This window comes from Buteo buteo, chromosome 4 (genome assembly GCF_964188355.1).
Source record: "Buteo buteo chromosome 4, bButBut1.hap1.1, whole genome shotgun sequence".
NCBI lineage: Eukaryota > Metazoa > Chordata > Aves > Accipitriformes > Accipitridae > Buteo > Buteo buteo.
The window spans coordinates 64,613,337-64,630,788 of record NC_134174.1 but is presented as its reverse complement, the minus strand read 5'-3'; the positions used below and the strand labels follow the sequence as shown (position 1 = coordinate 64,630,788).

General features: G+C 38.8%; 1 protein-coding gene across 5 annotated transcripts in view; it reads left to right on the top strand.

Annotated features, from left to right (window-relative positions):
* The first annotated feature begins 264 nt into the window (after positions 1 to 264).
* ATE1 (arginyltransferase 1) overlaps positions 265 to 17,452 on the top strand; it is an 84,667-nt gene continuing 67,479 nt past the window's right edge. For 2 of the 5 annotated variants that reach the window (XM_075026538.1, XM_075026540.1), the window contains exons 1-7: positions 573 to 736; positions 1,849 to 1,912; positions 2,267 to 2,329; positions 3,060 to 3,163; positions 3,980 to 4,252; positions 9,981 to 10,213; positions 11,947 to 12,075. In XM_075026538.1, coding sequence (XP_074882639.1) covers positions 634 to 736; positions 1,849 to 1,912; positions 2,267 to 2,329; positions 3,060 to 3,163; positions 3,980 to 4,252; positions 9,981 to 10,213; positions 11,947 to 12,075 — 969 coding nt within the window. In that variant the 5' untranslated portion in view covers positions 573 to 633. Of the gene's footprint in view, positions 375 to 572; positions 737 to 1,848; positions 1,913 to 2,266; positions 2,330 to 3,059; positions 3,164 to 3,979; positions 4,253 to 9,980; positions 10,214 to 11,946; positions 12,076 to 13,129; positions 13,259 to 17,452 lie in introns of those variants that run through there. The other 3 variants (XM_075026541.1, XM_075026539.1, XM_075026537.1) reach the window with 3 other exon arrangements.

Sequence of the window (17,452 nt, the reverse complement as noted above, 5' to 3'; positions counted from 1 at the left end):
TGAAGCAGCTGAGGCGGTAGGGACCGAGCCGTGTTCTGTCCTGCTGCTGCCACCCCCGTTAGAGCATGTTTCTGGGGGGTGAGGAAACCTGGTCAGGCTCTGAGGGTACGCGAAAACAAGAGTTGGATCCTCTTTGGTCATCTGCAAGAGCTCTGTGTTCGCGCCTGTCTCCAGCAGCAGGCGGGGGCCCGGCCCGCACCTCTGAAGGCGGCAACCTCCGCCGCTTCGGCCCGGGCGGGGCGCTGACGGGCAGGGCCGCTGCCGGCCAGCGGGACCGCCGGGCGCCATGCCCGCCGCCGTGGTGGAGTACAGCGGCTGGAAGGAGGGCTACCGCTGCGGCTACTGCGCCTCGGAGCGGGGGAAGGTCTCCGCCGGTAAGCGGGAAGGAGGTGGTGGTGGGGGGAGGCTGCCCGGGCTCCCGTGGTGGGAGCCGGGGGCCGGGGAAGCGCGGCCGCCCTCAGTAAAGATGGGGGAGCTTGCCGGGGTAAAGATGGCGGGGCGGCCGTTTCCTGTGGGCGCTGCCCGTAGCGAAGATGGCGGCGGCTGTTTCCGGGCGTCCCGGCGCGGCGGGCAGGGTGCCGTCCTGAGGCGGGCGGCGGGGCAGGGCGAAGGTGGGGGGGGTCACCGGGGGAGATGGCGGCGGCCGGCAGCTCTGCCAGCATCGTCGAGTACTTCGGCGGAGAGGATGGCTACCGCTGCGGCTACTGCAAGAACGAGACCGGCAACCTCTCCCATGGTGCGGCCCGCGGGCAGGGCGGGCTGCGAGGGGAACCGTGAGCGGGCCGGGCCGCACCGGCTACGGGGCTGCTCCCAGCCGGTGCCGGCGGGGCTGAGGGAGGCCTGGGAGCGGCGGGTAAAGGCGGCGGTTTGGCAGCAGCCTTCGCCCTTCCCGCCTCCGTCCTGCCGGGAGCGGGCAGCTGCCCTTCGTCTGCGGAAAATGCCCGAAACCCCTTACCCTGGGCTGGCTGGCGGGGGGGCGGCCTGCGAAGCGAGACGGGGTCGGTGTGGGGCCGGAGGCCGTGGGTTCACCGGGAGACCTCGCCTCAGGGTTTTGTAGGAGCGCTCCTCCAGTCTAAGGGCAAACCATCAGGAATAGCGGGAGAGCTGTGTGGAGGATGAAATGCTTTAATTATTACTGTCGTAATATCCGCACCCAACCTAAGGACGCGGTCAGGATCTGGCCCGAAGTGTTCTCTCGGTGCAGTTTTGCTTCTCAGCTGCAGCTGCCCTGCCTGACCCTCCAGCTCGGCGGCAGTCCGGGTTAAGCCGTAGGTAAGAGCAGAGCGTGCCTGCCCGGCGGGGCTCCACGGCTCTAAAGCTGTGGCTGGACAAGTTTCGCTTAGGCCAGCTCAAGGGCAAGCGGATTCCGATTCCTTTGCCCGGTGAAGAGGTGACAGTCCCTGTGCCCTGCTCGGCTCGGGGGCGGCCCGGGCAGTTGCTCTCCGAGGGGTCCCTGGGAAGGGTCTGCGTCAGCTTCAGCGCCTCTCGGAAGAGTTCTTCTGTCCCGGTGTTCCTGACTGATTTTAAGAGAATTAAGGAGCAGTTTTATGTTATTTTGTTGGTGTATCTCTGGGAAAGATAGCAGGTGGAGAGGAAAACTTTTACTTGTACCGTCAGAGCAATATAGTCAATCGCATCCCAAGGTTTATGTTGGGTTTGGTTTTTTACACTTAGTGTGGGTGTTGGAATCCACAATTTATCAGATTTATGAATATGCTAAATCCTTGAAAGGCATCTATTCGAAAGTCACCATTAGCGACTCATGTTTACACTTATACTTCTGTAAAGCTTGTTGTATTTTAAAGCATAACTGGTCAGTCAAGTGTGTTACTGTATGATTTATTTCAGGTATGTGGGCACATTCAATGACAGTTCAAGATTACCAGGATCTCATAGACAGAGGATGGCGAAGGTAAATTTAAAAAGAAAATACGAAGCCGTGTTGTCAGTTTAGGTACAATTTAGAATCCAGATTTAAAATTTAGGTCTGTGAAAACAGTTAACTAGTTTCCATAAGTAATTGAAATAAAACTATTTGTCCGATGCTCTGCAACTTTTTGTAACGTGACACTTGTTGAGCAGGAAAATATTCAGTTGTTTTAGAAGGATAGTATTTTAGTACAGCAGTAAAAAACTGAAGAACTTGCTTCTTGACTTTTGTTACTCATGTAATATTTTGGTATTATTTTAACAAAAAAGGTTGGTCTTCCATTTATTTTGTAGTATAAGCAACAAAAAATCAATACGTGTTTATTATTGTTTTTAGAAGTGGAAAATATGTCTACAAACCTATCATGAATCAAACGTGTTGTCCTCAATACACAATAAGGTAAGAAGCTCAAATACTACTGTAAATGATTTGACGACTTCAATTATGTTCAACCATTTGTGTTTACTGTTTTAAATACGTAATATTTGAAAAGTTTATCTACTTTTAATGATACTTTGAATGCTAAGTACATGCTGCTGGGTTTGTGCATAGGCACATCAGCAGCTCTGTGGTGTTTTTCTGTAAGCAATCTAAGTGTGTACCCTTGCCTTTTGCTTCTGGGTTGCAATCCAAAGCAAGAGTCCTACGATTGATCTCTTGCTCCATGGATTGCAGGTGACCCGGTATGTCTGTATCCCACAATCACTGCTTTAGTAGCCCACGTAAGAGTGGCTGTCAGTTGAATAGGTATGAATAATTCTTGATATGCTTTTCTGGCATTAGTAGTTAGTTTCAATGCTGTATCCATAAGATGGATAAATGAAAAATTCTAGTGTACTAGCCTCCTAAGAAAGCTTTTTTATGCAGTGCTTGAGGTCACCTTGACATATTTTAGTGATTATAGTGATATACACACAAAACATGCCATAAAGAATCATACTATGCAGTACAAGGCAAGATCATTTTATTAACTCAAAAGTGTTAATAAAATAATTGACCACTTAATATAGGGAAGCTTAAGAAATAATTAGAAAATACATATACAGTGTAATTTTTTAAAGTGGTTCCTAACATTTTTTTCTGAAATAACCTTTCACAAAGGAAATGGCCATAATTTTTTGTTTTTAAGGTGCCAGGCTTTGCGTTTTCAGACCTCCAAATCTCACAAGAAAGTTCTGAAGAAAATGTTGAAATTTCTTTCCAAAGGAGATGTTTCGAAAGGAGTGAGTGAAGGTTAGAAATTTGTTGTGTTTGAAAACCAATGCTGATGTTTGAAAGGAGGATCAAGTACCTGCTTGAGTGATCAAATAGCTAATACGCTTTGATTTTTGTATATAGACCCCTTTATAAAGGTCTGGCTAGGTTGTGTCTTTAAAGTGTGTATTGAGTCAAGAGCGCTACGTAACCCAGAGACCAAATTGTGCAGCTGGCTTGCTCTATTGAAGAATATGTTTCCTTACTTTTTGCATAGAGCAACTTACTTTCTTTTTCGTCTCTGGGCACATGCTTACTTTCTAGCTGGGTGCCATAGAGAATTAGACCCTGGTTTTACCTCTGTCATAAAAGTGATAATGTAGAGAGGACTAAGCAGGAGAGTGGGTGGCAGGGAAGAAGAAGAGCAAGCAAGGAAAGGAGTTTTTCTTCCAGGTGATTGAACAGTCACACCCCATTTATCCAACACCAAAACTAGCTATTCTCTGTTGTGGTGGAACTTGGTTTGGTTCTGAATCACTATAATTTGCCTCTTGTGTGTTAGGTTTTTTGGATCTTTTTTGTTGTTGTTCGTTTGAAGTTATGGCATGAGAACAGTTGACTCCCCCATTTTAGTGGAGAAAATAAAACTGTTCTCATGAATAAGTTGGTGCTAGTAATTCAGGGTCACAGAGGAAGCTTTCTGTTTTCAGACTATTGCAAACAGTCACTTTATCTATTGGGAAACAGTTGTAAAAATGGAAATGAGTTAATTTAATATTAATGTTAATTGTGCAAAGTGTGAGCTGCAGTTACCCAGAGAGAAATTCACTCATGCAGTTTTTTAATTATTTACAGAAGAGCCTATGGATTCCCACACAGAGGATGTGGTCACGTGCGATTTTGCGTACAAAAGTGAATCTCATGTCAGTCAGTCTGAACTGACTCCCTTGAGTGTGGATCACACAGAGAGGGTGGAGAATGAAGATAAGGACATAGGAGAAACAAAAGAAGAGGTGAATGCGCAGCAGGTGGAATCGGGTTCGCTTCAGATCTGTGCACATAAAGACACAACAGTCCCTGGAGAACCATCGCATTCAGCTAAAATTGTTAATGCACCACCTAAACCAGGTAAATTTCTGGTTGTAATTGGAATATACTGTCATGTTTTCACATGATGTTGAAGTCCTCCTTTTTATCTTGGCTGGTAAATCAATAATTGTTTCTTTTTATTCCCTATACTCTTCCTAATTTATGGAATTACAGTGTATAAATTAAGAGGTTCTGCGAGTTAATTGTTTTCTTATTTTTTCCTGAAAGCTGCATTGATTTTCATTATATTAATTTTTTTTAGTTTGGTTATTGAGAATACATATCTACAGCTGATAGTTTTCTGTAAGCTATTTACATTGCAGTCAGATAGGTCAAGGTAGTTGAATCTCATCAGACATTGGGACCAGTTTCCAGTTCCAGGGTACTTTTGTGTGCAGAATAAGATGTACATCCAGTTTTCCCTTTCTTCTATAGGATGTGGTGACTCAGGCTTTATGTAGCTTGAGGTATGGTTCATAGAATCATAGAATATCTCAAATTGAAAGGGAGCCATAAGGATCATTGAGTCCAGCTCAGGGAGTTGGACTCCCTGGTTCTGCAAGACTAAGAGCTGGGTACAGCTCTGGCTGGTGCTGCAGGAGTGCTAGTTACCGAGTTAGGTTAAGGCTTAACCTCGTCTCTTGTGCGGCAGTGGGAAACCAGTTTAAGACCCAAGAAAAGCACCCTAGGTATTGTTTTTACATTTCTTCGTTTCTGCAGGTCATCTTGTTGTAACACAACTGACGTTGTTTACACCTTGTGAATACACCCCTGTAAATAACTTGCTTAAGACTGTATTTTTACGCTTTTGCAGACTGTTTGCCACAGGTCTAACTGGCATTGGAAATACGTTCAATATATTGTTGTGTCGTTATTTTGTAGGCTTAAAGAAAATTGTATAACTTTCTGATGACTTAAAAAGAAAAAAAAGTACCAATTCTTCTAGTCGTCTATAAAGAATGACATTTTGTAGGTGAGCTTTTCATCTGTATGGGAGCTTTCTGTGTTTTAGATTTTGACTAACTTCAGATTAGAAAAGCAGTGTCACTAGAGGATGTGAAATTATGTAGTAATTTCTCTTTTTTGTCTTACTGTGAACTTAATATTACATTTCCGTAAGGAAGTGCAGTAAGTATGTACAAGAAGTAAGGCAATCTCCCTCATGTTACTTCTGATGCATTTATACAATGCTACAGCTCTCATGTGCCAAAAACTGAAGGTAAATTCTTACTCATGTCTACAGTTTTGTGTGAAAGTACATCGAATATTGGTGGCAATTTTAATATAATAATATTAATGATTTTTAGTATAATACTAATTTTAATAGTATGGTCACTTTTCTCAATATGGAAGTTATCCCTCAGTCAAGCTTTTGTATCACAATTGTAAAGATTTCTGAAATGCTGCCTTTGGGCTGAATTTGAATGTGAAATCTTTACCCTAAAAAAAGATAATCTCATTGTTGGTCATCTGACTCTAATCTCTTTCATGTGGTAGCTGTTATGGTACCCCTTGGTGTGGCCCAAGAGCCTGGAATCTACATCTTCTTGCAGTGGTGTTAAGCTTTTCACAGGCTGTTGTGACAGGGAAGACCGTATGTCACAGCTGGCGGGTGATCCTCTGCGTGGTGTGATCGTACCTGTTGCACATGCAGAGGAGTCATTAAGGGTCCCTGAGGAAAATAAGTAGTGCTGGGAACTACTGCTACCAGGACATGGCCGCAGAGTGCTGCGGGTTGCCTCTCCTACAGCTTCTCTTTTGTACTGGCTGTGTTCTTGTGGGAGGTGGGTGATTTCTGGAAGGAAGATGGTAAGGGGTGGATGGATTATTGACGGAATAATTCATTTGACTAACAGTCTGCACTGGAAAAGAGGGGCAGAATTGCTGACCTGCACTTTGTGGCTCGGAGGTTGCCGATGAGGCAGCCTTGTCTTAACTTCATGTTTCCAGTTTTGCATAGCCTCTACAATGGCCTTTTCAGAAAAATAAAGGGCATTTTCTGAATTGCAGTTAGCCAATACATGGTGAGTAATGTTAGTTAAAATCCCAGTGGAGGCTGGATGCTTTAGAGTTTCTGCATGTGTTGGGCTGTCATACTAATTCCTGATTTCACTTACCTATTATGTGTTGTGCCAGTATTTATGAGAACTTCAGAGTACTTTTTTCTTCAAAGATTTTTGTCTCCTTCTGTAGAGTGGCTAATTTCAAGTAAAATAATGTTGTTTTTTCCTTGATGAACACTAATTCCAATTGGATCAGGTTTTCAGCAGCTTAACAAGCAATTTTGCTTCTAAACAAAAAGGAAAGTTTTCAGAAATGCTTGATCAGAAAACCAGTAGTGCTGCATAGAAGCAGTACTGTTACACATTCCTGGAAACGTATTCCAGAATTTTTAAGACTGTATTTTATATTTTGATTTTATAAAATGCACTCAAAGCTTTTATAGCCCTTATGTAGTTCATACAACTTTTATTTGTTGTGCAAATTTTCAAAACCCTCTTGTTTTTTAAGTAGCTGATGACAAACTTTGGGTTATGTAAACTTCATTTTGGAAGCAAAGTAAGTGGATATTGACAGCAGATGGCAGTCTTGGGTAAATTATTAGTGTAAACCAGCCATTGCTTTGAAAAAGCTGAGGTATGGCCTTTAGTTATGTTAAGAATAACATTGGGTGAAACTTGAAACACTGGAAATACAAATAAAGAAAGCCTGAAACATTGTTTGTACTCTTACAGAGGAGAAATACGCACCAGTGTGCTTCTTTCTTTCTGGAGGTTTTAAATGAAATATAGAAGTGAATAGTAAATGCATCAGCTTATTTAATTCATCTTTTTTTTATTTTAAGGGTAGGTGGTGTCACAGGTCAAATTCAGTTTAAAATTTTCCAGATAGAAAAATGTTTAGTTTTCATCTTGGAAAATGTAGACTTATGCTGTAATAAGATTGTTTAATTGCATTTTTATTCCTTGATAAACAGAAGGGTCATTGTCCTATAGAAATAATGGGTTGTTTCTGCACAGTTTCAGATAGAAAAAGTTTGCTTATGTCTGTATGCATGTTCATTGTTTTAAGAAGTATTTCTTGCTGACTTACAGCTCATAGAAGATATGAGACATGAAACAGATCCTGATACAGATGAAGTACTCATTCTTCAAATGTATCATGAATGTTTTAAATAAACTTTTCCTCTGACTACTTTGCCCGTGGACAGGTCACATAGTATCTGTAATTTCCTCATAATATTTGTCCTTTTCTAATGAATAATTTTAGCTGTATGGATGAAACAAATACTCAAAAGCCTTAGCTGAGAGGTAAGAACACTTCATCATAAAATCTGCTAGTGTGATTGCAGGATGTCTGAAGAGTGCCAAAGTGGTATTAGCTCCTTCTCTAAGTCCCTGACATGCTCTCAACATTTCAGCTGTCATGGAGTCTATGTGGAGAAACCAGACTGGGACTTTTATGGCTGAGCCATGAAGAGCTTGCTGCTAACTTGCCCCAGGAGTGCACTTATAAACTGTGTAAATTCTGTATGGTATGCACATTAAAAAGAATAGTTTACAGCCTTACTGATACTTAAAAGTTTATCCCAATATAGAGTATTTTGCCAATTTCTGTGATGTATCTATTGGTAAAGTAAGATGCAGGCAGTGACTCTGAGGGCTGCAATTCTTTGCAGGTGAAGTGACTCTAAACACATCAGTGAGCTTTTAAAATAATCAGTGCTTTTACCATTTCTAGTTTGCAGAAGGATACCACTGTTCTCATTGTCCATGGGAAGGTTTGGGTAGAGGACAAGAAGCAGGTAGAGGACAAAAAAGATGTCAGCTTTGGCTAATAAGTTACTGGTGAGGAGGAGGAAAGAAAGCTCAAACTGCGTTTTCATAGGAGTTCTGTAAAAAACAGTTTCCATGTAATTTCCAGGTATTCAAGAGAGTAAAGTAGGATAAGCTGTAGTTAAGTCTGGGTTTGGATACTTCTTTTCTTCTTTACATATTAACAGAGTTGGAAATGTGTCTTCTTTCTAATGCTTCAAATGAAAGCACCTCACTCTTAAGGGTACTTTCCCTTTTGAAAAGATAAGTCTTTCAAAAGTTGCCAGTGTGTCTATTGCAAATACATGGGTTTCAGGAGAAAGCTAATGGTGTGAAAGACTTCTTCAGCAGTTTGTCGTAATACTTGTTACAGTTTTGGTTCTGTGGAGGATGTATGACTGTATTTCACCTATATGGAAGTAGGTTTTTCCACTCTTCCTCTCTTTTTGAAATTTTTAGTTTTATGGCTCTTTTTTTGGCCTCCAACTCATCTACCACTGCCCTAAAAAGTAATTAAAAAAAAAATTAAAAAAAAAGTTACTTTGTATTACATTAGCTGGCTGTTGATGCAATTTTGAGTGCAACTTTCCCTCTGTATGAAACTTGCAACAGCAGCTGCTAAGCTGAGACAGGTATTCCTTGAAAAGTGATTATTTCTTCCACCACTGTTTCCAGCAATGCGGCAGATTCATATAGCTCTTGCACAGCTTCTGGAGTGAGGCATGGTGTGCAGTTACTTGTGTGCACTGCATGGAATAGCCAACAATGATCTACAAATTTTAGGCAGAACTGAGAGTGTTGGGAAGTTTTCTTTTGCGATTTTTACAATCAGTATCTATGAAAATCGTACTATCTAGGGAAATTGCTACTTGTAAGTAGATGGGTAACCATCATTTCAGTGCCTTTGGTGGGTAGCATGGGGACCAGCCATCTTTTTTTTTTTTTTTCTTTTTTAATTGAAGAAAATTCTGTATTAATTTTTCTAGTACTGCCATTCTTGTATCTTGACTTTTTCTCTTACTTTAGTGTCCTAAGTATAAAATTAACCTGGCCACTTCATTGAGGAATTTGGACCACTTGAATTTTTATTTATGCATGTCTTTGGATTTGTGTTGCTTTAAGACTATGTACTATTTTCCATGCTGATCCATTTGTTTTCTAGATTTGACTTCTTTTTTAAGTAAATAACATTTCACAAATAGAATGTTATAAATGGTTGATCCATTACAGGTAGAAGTAAATGGATAAAAGTGAATCGATTAGTAAAAACAGACAATCTGAATATAATTTTAAGCAAAGATGTAAGCTCATGTGGCCTTAACTCTTCTTTTACATGACATTAGTAGCATTGGCACTAATGGTGCTGGCATTAGCAGCATTTCTATATAGTGCATAATATTCCAGGTGGCAAGAAATAAATGCTTTTTTTTTGTGTGTGTGTGTGTCTTCTACAGGAGTCTGTTGTGTAGCCACCTGGGTTTTTAATGTGGTAAAACAATTCTCTGCAAATTTGGCTGCAAGGTTTTGTGGGTTGTGTTTTTTTCCTTTCAGTATTTCAAGCTGATGCTGTAGCTGTTTGGATGTAGTACACCATCGTACTGTACATTAAACAGGAGCTTTTCTTTGTTTCTGAGAGGGGGATGTGGCAAAATGATTGAAGGACAGACTTAGCAGGAAGTCTTTTCATTTTAGTTTTTAAATATATCTTTGGCTCTGGGGTGGAATCGTGGTCAAGGTGTTTCCATATTAAAGTGCTGCATTAAACAGCTATAGAGGAAGAATCATTGCAACTTAGGGGTGCCCTTGGTAGTTGTAAATGTGAAATACCATGTTATGTTCAGGCTGCAGGCTGCAATTATTGGTGATTTTAACCATTTCTTTTTGGTGATTATGTAAGAACTACTTGTTTGTTGCAAAATGTGGTGGTTAATTCTTTACCTGTGCCCTTGTAGGGAAAGGGGCTGATCTGAGCAAGCCACCGTGTCGAAAAGCAAAGGACATACGGAAAGAAAGAAAACTGCAGAAACTCCTTCAGAACCAGATGTGCGCATTTGAAGGCTCTGAACTTCAAGCAGGAGATCAAGTTTTCCTCTTGCAAAACTCTAAATCTAAAACAAACCAACCTAAAACCATTGAAGACTTCATTTTTGTCTCTTTACCTGATGATGCACAACACAAATTAGAGGTAATGCGTCGTTCACTGTTGTTGGAGGCAAATTAAGGAAAGGTCTAGTTAAGGAGTTTTTGAAATGCTTAGGTGTTTGGTATCTGTGACTTTATGGAATGGTTGTAGTTTAAATCTTGAAATGCATGTGGTACTGTGCGATATGTATATGGTGCAGCTGAGCTCTGTGTAACCACAAGAGGGTACTCTTGCACTTGCAGTCAGTCGTAGCACAAACCAGTACAGTTACCAAAATAACTTGCAAATTGATTTCATCCAGTGTGACTTGAAAATGAAAGACTTTGAATTAACTGAGTGTTGAATGATGAGAGAGGTTCAATATTTAGTTCTGCAGTATATAAATACTTAAACTATCTATGCTAATGAATCTTGACAAGAAAGCAGTAACTGTTCGTAAAATTAGACAGATAAGAAGATAGCTGCTTTTTATAAACGTCATTGATATGTGTTGATGTCTTTGGAAGCTGTAAAAGTGATGGTAGAAAATTTTGCTTACTATACTGGTTGCCATTAAATCTATTAGTAATACAGAGACAGTCATCTGGAAGACTTTTGGACTTTCTAACATTTGTTAATCTTAAAACCATTTTTTTTCTTTTTATTTTTTTTCTGGAAGCTGGAAAACTATTTGAATACAAGTATTTGCCTCTAGTTACTGGTTATCAATGATGGTATTAAAAATTAAATATTTAATATTCTTTTGGTAATTATTCGAAGAGGTAGTAATGATGGCTTAAAAGATTCACCCTGAGTAACTGACAAGAAGCCATGAAATAGATCCATCTCACTAACTCCTCCAGATTTTCTGTTGAGTTGTATAACAGAAGTATGATGGCTCTGAACATCTTCATTTAGAAGATGCAGGGAGAATTAGGAGGATGGTTCCAGCAGTGTTTTCCCAGATTGTCTTTGTGCCCCTTGCTCCTTACTATGTCTGTGAAGTGTGGCTTGTTTGGTTGTTTTGTTTTTTTTTTTTAATAGATCAGAACCAATGCTCTTTATGAAAGTAGAACCATACTGAAAATTATGTGTTTTTTGAAAGGAAACTGTCCTTAAATATGTCTGAAAGAAATGCACTGTTGCTCATGTGATATCATTATTTTGGTTAGGAAGCAATTGTTTTTACTAAGAACAATTTTTAATTTATTGATTTAATTTTTTTAAAGTTATTTTATTTTTGTGTGTTTAAGGATGTTGGTGGGGAAGATGGATAACTTCCTATTATAATTGACTCATAATTGAATATGGAAACATTGTTTCCTCTTCCTCTTTCAATTTGAAAAATACCTAGAAATCCCCTTGGGATTATTGCAATAAAAACATAGTCTTTATCTAAAGAGCACAGATATGAGTCTTCCAAATGCATGGGTCCTTCAAGTATTTTTCAGTATAGTGTGAAACTACAAGGGAAGGTTTTTAAAAAGTACGGAAAAATCTCTTGAAAATGCTGATCTGCATACCATTTGTTGCTATCATTTCCTGAAAACTATTTGTGTAGTTCTCCTGTAGGCATTTTAGTTATCTTAATTTGTAATTTGAAAACATTGTATATTACTCAGTGTAAATATAGAAGCCTTCAATAGCCTAAACTGAGCTGAAGAATTGTCTAATATTAATTAAATTGTTAGGGCCCTTGTGCAGGAAGTCAAAATTTTTCTCTGTTGTGATGTTTGTATACGTATATAGTTATTGCATGATATTGTAATAATAAATGTGTTTAACTTCTTCCGAAGGTGAGGGTGGTGAGATCATCTCCACCAAGTTCACAGTTCAAAGCCACATTTCAGGAGTCTTACCAGGTCTATAAACGTTACCAGATGGTTATTCACAAGGACCCACCTGATAAACCAACTATAAATCAGGTCAGAAGGCCAAATGAATTTTATGCATAGCTCAGCTTCCCCTCCATTTCATGTGTCTTGTTTCTAAAAGAAACAAATGTGGATTTTATATCCATTGTTTATTCAGGAGCATGTAAAATACTATATCAAATAAAATCAACATCCTGAAAGTGCAAGCTCTTTTGATATCTCTTTGGAAGTGCCACAAATATTTGGTCTTAATTACAGACAGAAAAGTTAGGGAAGTTACGTGGGTATGCTATTGGGTAAGAGATGGAGAAGATGAACCTTTTGGAGATAGATTTTGTGGGCCTTATAAATACAAATCTCATAAGAACAAAAAAACAGCTGGACAGTTAGCCTGATAACTGGTCTCACTGGCTTTGGTTTGAATGCTTCCATAAGGAGGAGCTAGCATGATCAGGGCCAACATATGAGTAAAAATTTATCACACGTACAAATTAGTGGTTTAAGGTTCACAGAAGTTGCATAAACCTCTTCACTTTCAGTTTAAGCCCTTGAAGAAGTAATCTGTGCACTCCATTTAAATTACACATCATTACTGCTTCTTGTAATGACCAGGTGGTGTGTAATAGTTAGCTGTCAGACAGACATATTACCTCTCTAGTACTATGAAGAAAAAATTCAGGAGTTTGGAGAAAAAGTATATGTAGCAAGAATATGTAACTGCTAAACTGGGGCAATGAGTGATGTGCCATTAAAAATAGTATATTTTAAAAGTCCCTGAGACTGTACAACAAAAATAAAATTTGTGGTTGACTTGGTAAATAACTTGGTCAAAAAATAGGTTGACTAAACTGGTGCTTTTGAGTGTTCTAGTGTTATGCAATTTTTATTCTTTAAGGAAAGTATCAACAGTCAATTTAAGCGTAGGGTTAGTTGTCAGATTTTCCCCTGTAGGAGCATTTTCTTGTTACTATGTTTAAAGTAGAAAACTGACTTCAGAGGCTTTGAAGTGCATAGGAGGAGATCTTTCACTAGCCTTACCTTCAGAAGCATATTATCTGATTATATGCACTCAAAATAGTATGCTTGTATTTTCCTTGCTCTGAAGGTGAGGTTGGTACCTGTCTCCTTTGAGGACCCCCAGTTCAAATCATCCTTCAACCAATCAGCCACTTTATTTGCCAAGTATCAGATGGCTATACACAAGGATACACCTTCTGACTGTGGCGAAAATGAGGTACAGTTCACTGCATGCACCTTTATGAAAACATATTTTTAAGTGCACAGTTAAATGATGGGAAATGGTGTCTCTCAGTGATTCTGAATATTAAAATATTGAAATTTGCATTTGGGAGGGAAAGCATTGTAGTTTTTAGCAAGCTTCTGTTGCAGGCTTCAGCCCAGGGGAAACTGAGCTTAATAGTGAGGGTTTATGCACCATCATAACTAAAGAACTAATGTTAGTAATGAGTTAAGTAGAGCTGCTGTTTGTACATGATTTATAAAGAGGTCTAGGACTGAGATTTCCACTGGAGATGGGATAATGGTATGGAAGTGCTTTTTTTTAATGGCAAAACCATCTTCTGCTTTAAAGCTGTTTGGTACCTTTTCCACGTTTCTCCTTAATTTTTTGAGGTCTTGCTTAATTTTAGAGGTGAAGCTTTTAAAAATCTCAGTTTTATTCACATTTCATTGCTAAGCATACCTTTTAACTGGAACTCACCTTTGCAGTAGAAATAGTGCAAAAATATTCCCACCAGCTGATTGTCTGAGATTCAGTGAGAGCACATTGCATATGAAAAAAAGCCTGCTTTTAAAACAGTGTTTACAGGATGCTAATCCTAATCTAATAAGTAAAAAAAAAAGCATTCATGGCATTCTAAACAAGCAGCAATTCTCCATTTCTCTGGCAGGTGGCACAACATTTTCATTAGCAGAATTAGTAAAACTGCTACCTCAGATCTGTCATTTCTATCTACTGCAAATGTATGACTTCAATGTTGATCAACCATCTAGTCAGACTTTTCTGTTCTTGAGAGCAATACTTGCAGAAGTGACACCTAGCAAGCTGCGGCTGCTTTCCAGGTAGAATAATAAAACCACATAATCATTTTTGGCTTTAGTTCAAAAGAGTGTAAGGAGAGCTTTTTTGTGAGATCTCTGTAATGCTACTGTGGAAAACCATAAAATTTATTTCACTTTGTTTTGTAAAATAATAGGACTCATAACAATACATAGTAGTCTCTGCCCTTGTTATAACTGCTGACATGAATTGGGTTAATTATAATAATGTAAAAATTGGAATCATGCCAAGAAAGATTGAGCTATTTACTAGATTTGTACCAGGCATTACCTGATCTGATTAGGAACTTGATTTGTCCGCTACAATGAATTATTTCAGCCTTAATGCTTAGATATAGCATATATTCCACCATGCATTTGCTCTGAAAATCTTGCTGCTGCAAAGAGAGTGCTAAGAACTTTGTATACTTACTTATTCTTTGTTTAAAATTATGGATTTTTTTAATACCATCATTACATCATGAAGAATCAAAAGCAAAATCACAATGGCTGCTTGCAGTTCAGTTCTGAATAATAGCTACCTCTCAGTTCATCTAACCTCTGTTTGGGTCAGAGTGCATGGTTTGGTGTAGACTTGGGTTTGATGGCCTTAATCACCCATGAAACTTTGTTTTTTAACTGAGGGAGTCTAGGGAAGTAAAGATGCATTAAGGACAGTTCAGGTTTCTACCACCTTAAGATGTAAAGTCTATCATGGGAATTGCAGTTGAATAGGAAGGAGATGGATTTCTGTTCATACTGCTAATAATTTAATGGATTTTTATCCTCCTCTTTTTCCTTGTTACTTGCCATAGGTGTTTCTCTGCTCTGCCTTTATCTTCTCTCTCTGGCATCATGTTTGTGTAGGCTTAGTATAATATTCCTGGGGAGACATAAGACCTTCTCTGAAGCTTCTAGTAAATGTAAAAACTCAGTCTGATGCTGATGGCCTTTAATTCAGGTCCTTCTTTAGCACTAGTATTTTATCTTGTGTGTTCATGTGACTATCTGGCTAAGAAGGTCTTTCTATTCACAGTTATTAGGCAGTAAAGCTCAGTCATTTCAATCAAAAGCATTTTGTATTTGATTCCTGCAGGACGTAAACTGAAGAATACTTTACACAGAATGTATTTTGGTGTAGATGAGAAGCCTTTTTTCTTTTTTTTAATTTTTTTTTTTATTTCTATACCGAATCTGTGGGAGGAGAATTATCTGAGTCAGTTTTAACAACAGAAGATACCAAGTAGGGTAAAACTGATGCAAGCATTTGAGAGGAAGTTTGGAGAATGCTGTTTGAAAGACCTCAAACTTTTTCTTCTTCCTCTTCTTCAGACTTTTTAATATATCATACAGACATTATGGAGCCAAGCAGTTCTTTAAGTAAAGGTAGAATGAAATTCTGTTCTATACACAAGGCTTTTTATCAGGGTAGTAACAAGTCTGCTTTGGGCTTTAAACTGGCAAACATCCAGGAATTTTTTTGCATCTAAAAATTAAATTTAACTTTTAATCTGTGCAAGCTAATATATCTGTGTATAGTGGATGAACCACCTTTTCAGGGAGAGTCCTGTACACTTTTGTGTTTGGAAAGTTTCTAGTTTAGGAAAAGTATTTAATTTTATATTTGGCCGAACACTTCATATTGAGAAACCTGCCTATATTTAAATTCAGAATCCAACAAAAGTTGTTATGGGACGTATTAACAACTTCTTTTTGGAATATATTCTTAGGTTGTTGGCATTACAATATACTGTCTGCCTATATTAGCTGCTAGACTAGTTTAATATTAATGTTATTACATTAAAAGGCAATTTTAGGAATAGATTTAGAATTTTGGTTATTCTTTGAAAATAACACTAATGTGGAAAGTTATAAAACAGTTCACAATATTAACAAAAGATATGTGAACCATGAAGCCAAATATTGCTCCATGAGTGTGAAAGAAGGCCCTCTTTTTGCACCTATGTAATGTATATACATCTTTTCATCAGGATTTTATGTGAGAAGGGGGAGTAGATGATTTCCAGGACAGGGAATCCATGGAATACTTAACACCAAAGATTACTTTGAACTTCTAGGCACTCTCTGGTTAGTGCCAGTTTGAGACCAGTGGCAACTGGTGTTTCAGTGCCCTTCAAGATGGTGGGTCTTTTTGAATTTTGCCTTTTCCTCCTTACTTTCTCCTCTCCTTCTGCATCTCTGATGGAGACTGCAGTTGCACTAATAATAGTGTGTGTTCATTAAATATAATTTAGTTTGAGATTTTGCTGGGGAGAGTCCTGTGATACATTTTGGTGATGCAGTACTGATTCCTGATTGAGGTGGTGACTTCTGTTTGTTCTAATAAAAAGCAAGGTAGAAATTTCATAGTGGAATAAACTTCTTCCAAGTCCCAGAGTTGGTGTTACCGCTGTGGTGATGAAACTTGCCTTTTCTGTGGAAGCATCATCACAATCTTCAGTGCCACTCTCATTGGTGAGTAGGGGATTTGGTGAGGTAGAAGTATATTTGCTATCTGCCAAATAATTTAATATTCTAGGAACAGTTTTGAGTATCCCCTTGCTCCTGGAATTAAAACCAGTTTAGCTTACATATGAAAAGTTCTCAAATCTGTTTTTATCTTGACATAAAAGCTACAACTATTTTCTGCATAGGCTTTTAAACTATTGATTATCCCCTTTTCTCTTAGTTTGCGTGGTATAAATTGAACTACCCTTGGAAATCTCCTGAACTCCCACAAAAACCTTTGGTTGATTGCTACAGGATTTCAGCTTCAAAACTGACCTGGCTGTCTCTGCTTCGGAGTGCAGTCAAGTACTGAAGTTATGCAAAGTTGTTGGCACCTAAGAATATTTATGTCAGCATGTTTTTATTGAATTGAACTGGTGTCCCGAGGAAAAACATAGCAAACGATCTTCTAATTAAAGGTTGCTTCATAATACTTGCACTTAAACAGTGCTGTAGAAGAACTGATTTTTCAGTTTTTCTCTGTGGGAATACAAACCCTTATTAAGCTACTATGTAAATGCATAGTCATCCACTGTTTTAGTAATATATGTACTCTTATCTTAAAAAGAGTTGTTGGAAAAAATCAGAGGAATTAGGGGGAACCTCCACAGATTATTAAGTGGTAAAGTATAAATAGCTTCTGAATGAGGTAAGATATAATCATGGAAAATAGGTGTATCTGCCTATTGGAGAAGTTTATCAAAGGCTAATCTTGAATTGGCCAAGTCCCTGAACTACTCATTTTTGGAAGTTGTGAAAATGTGCAAGGGAAGAATCTGTTTTAATGTTTGTCACATTCTATGCATTTCTTCTGGTGCTTTATGGAAGTACTGTACATGGACAGCAGAAATACCTGTGTTTC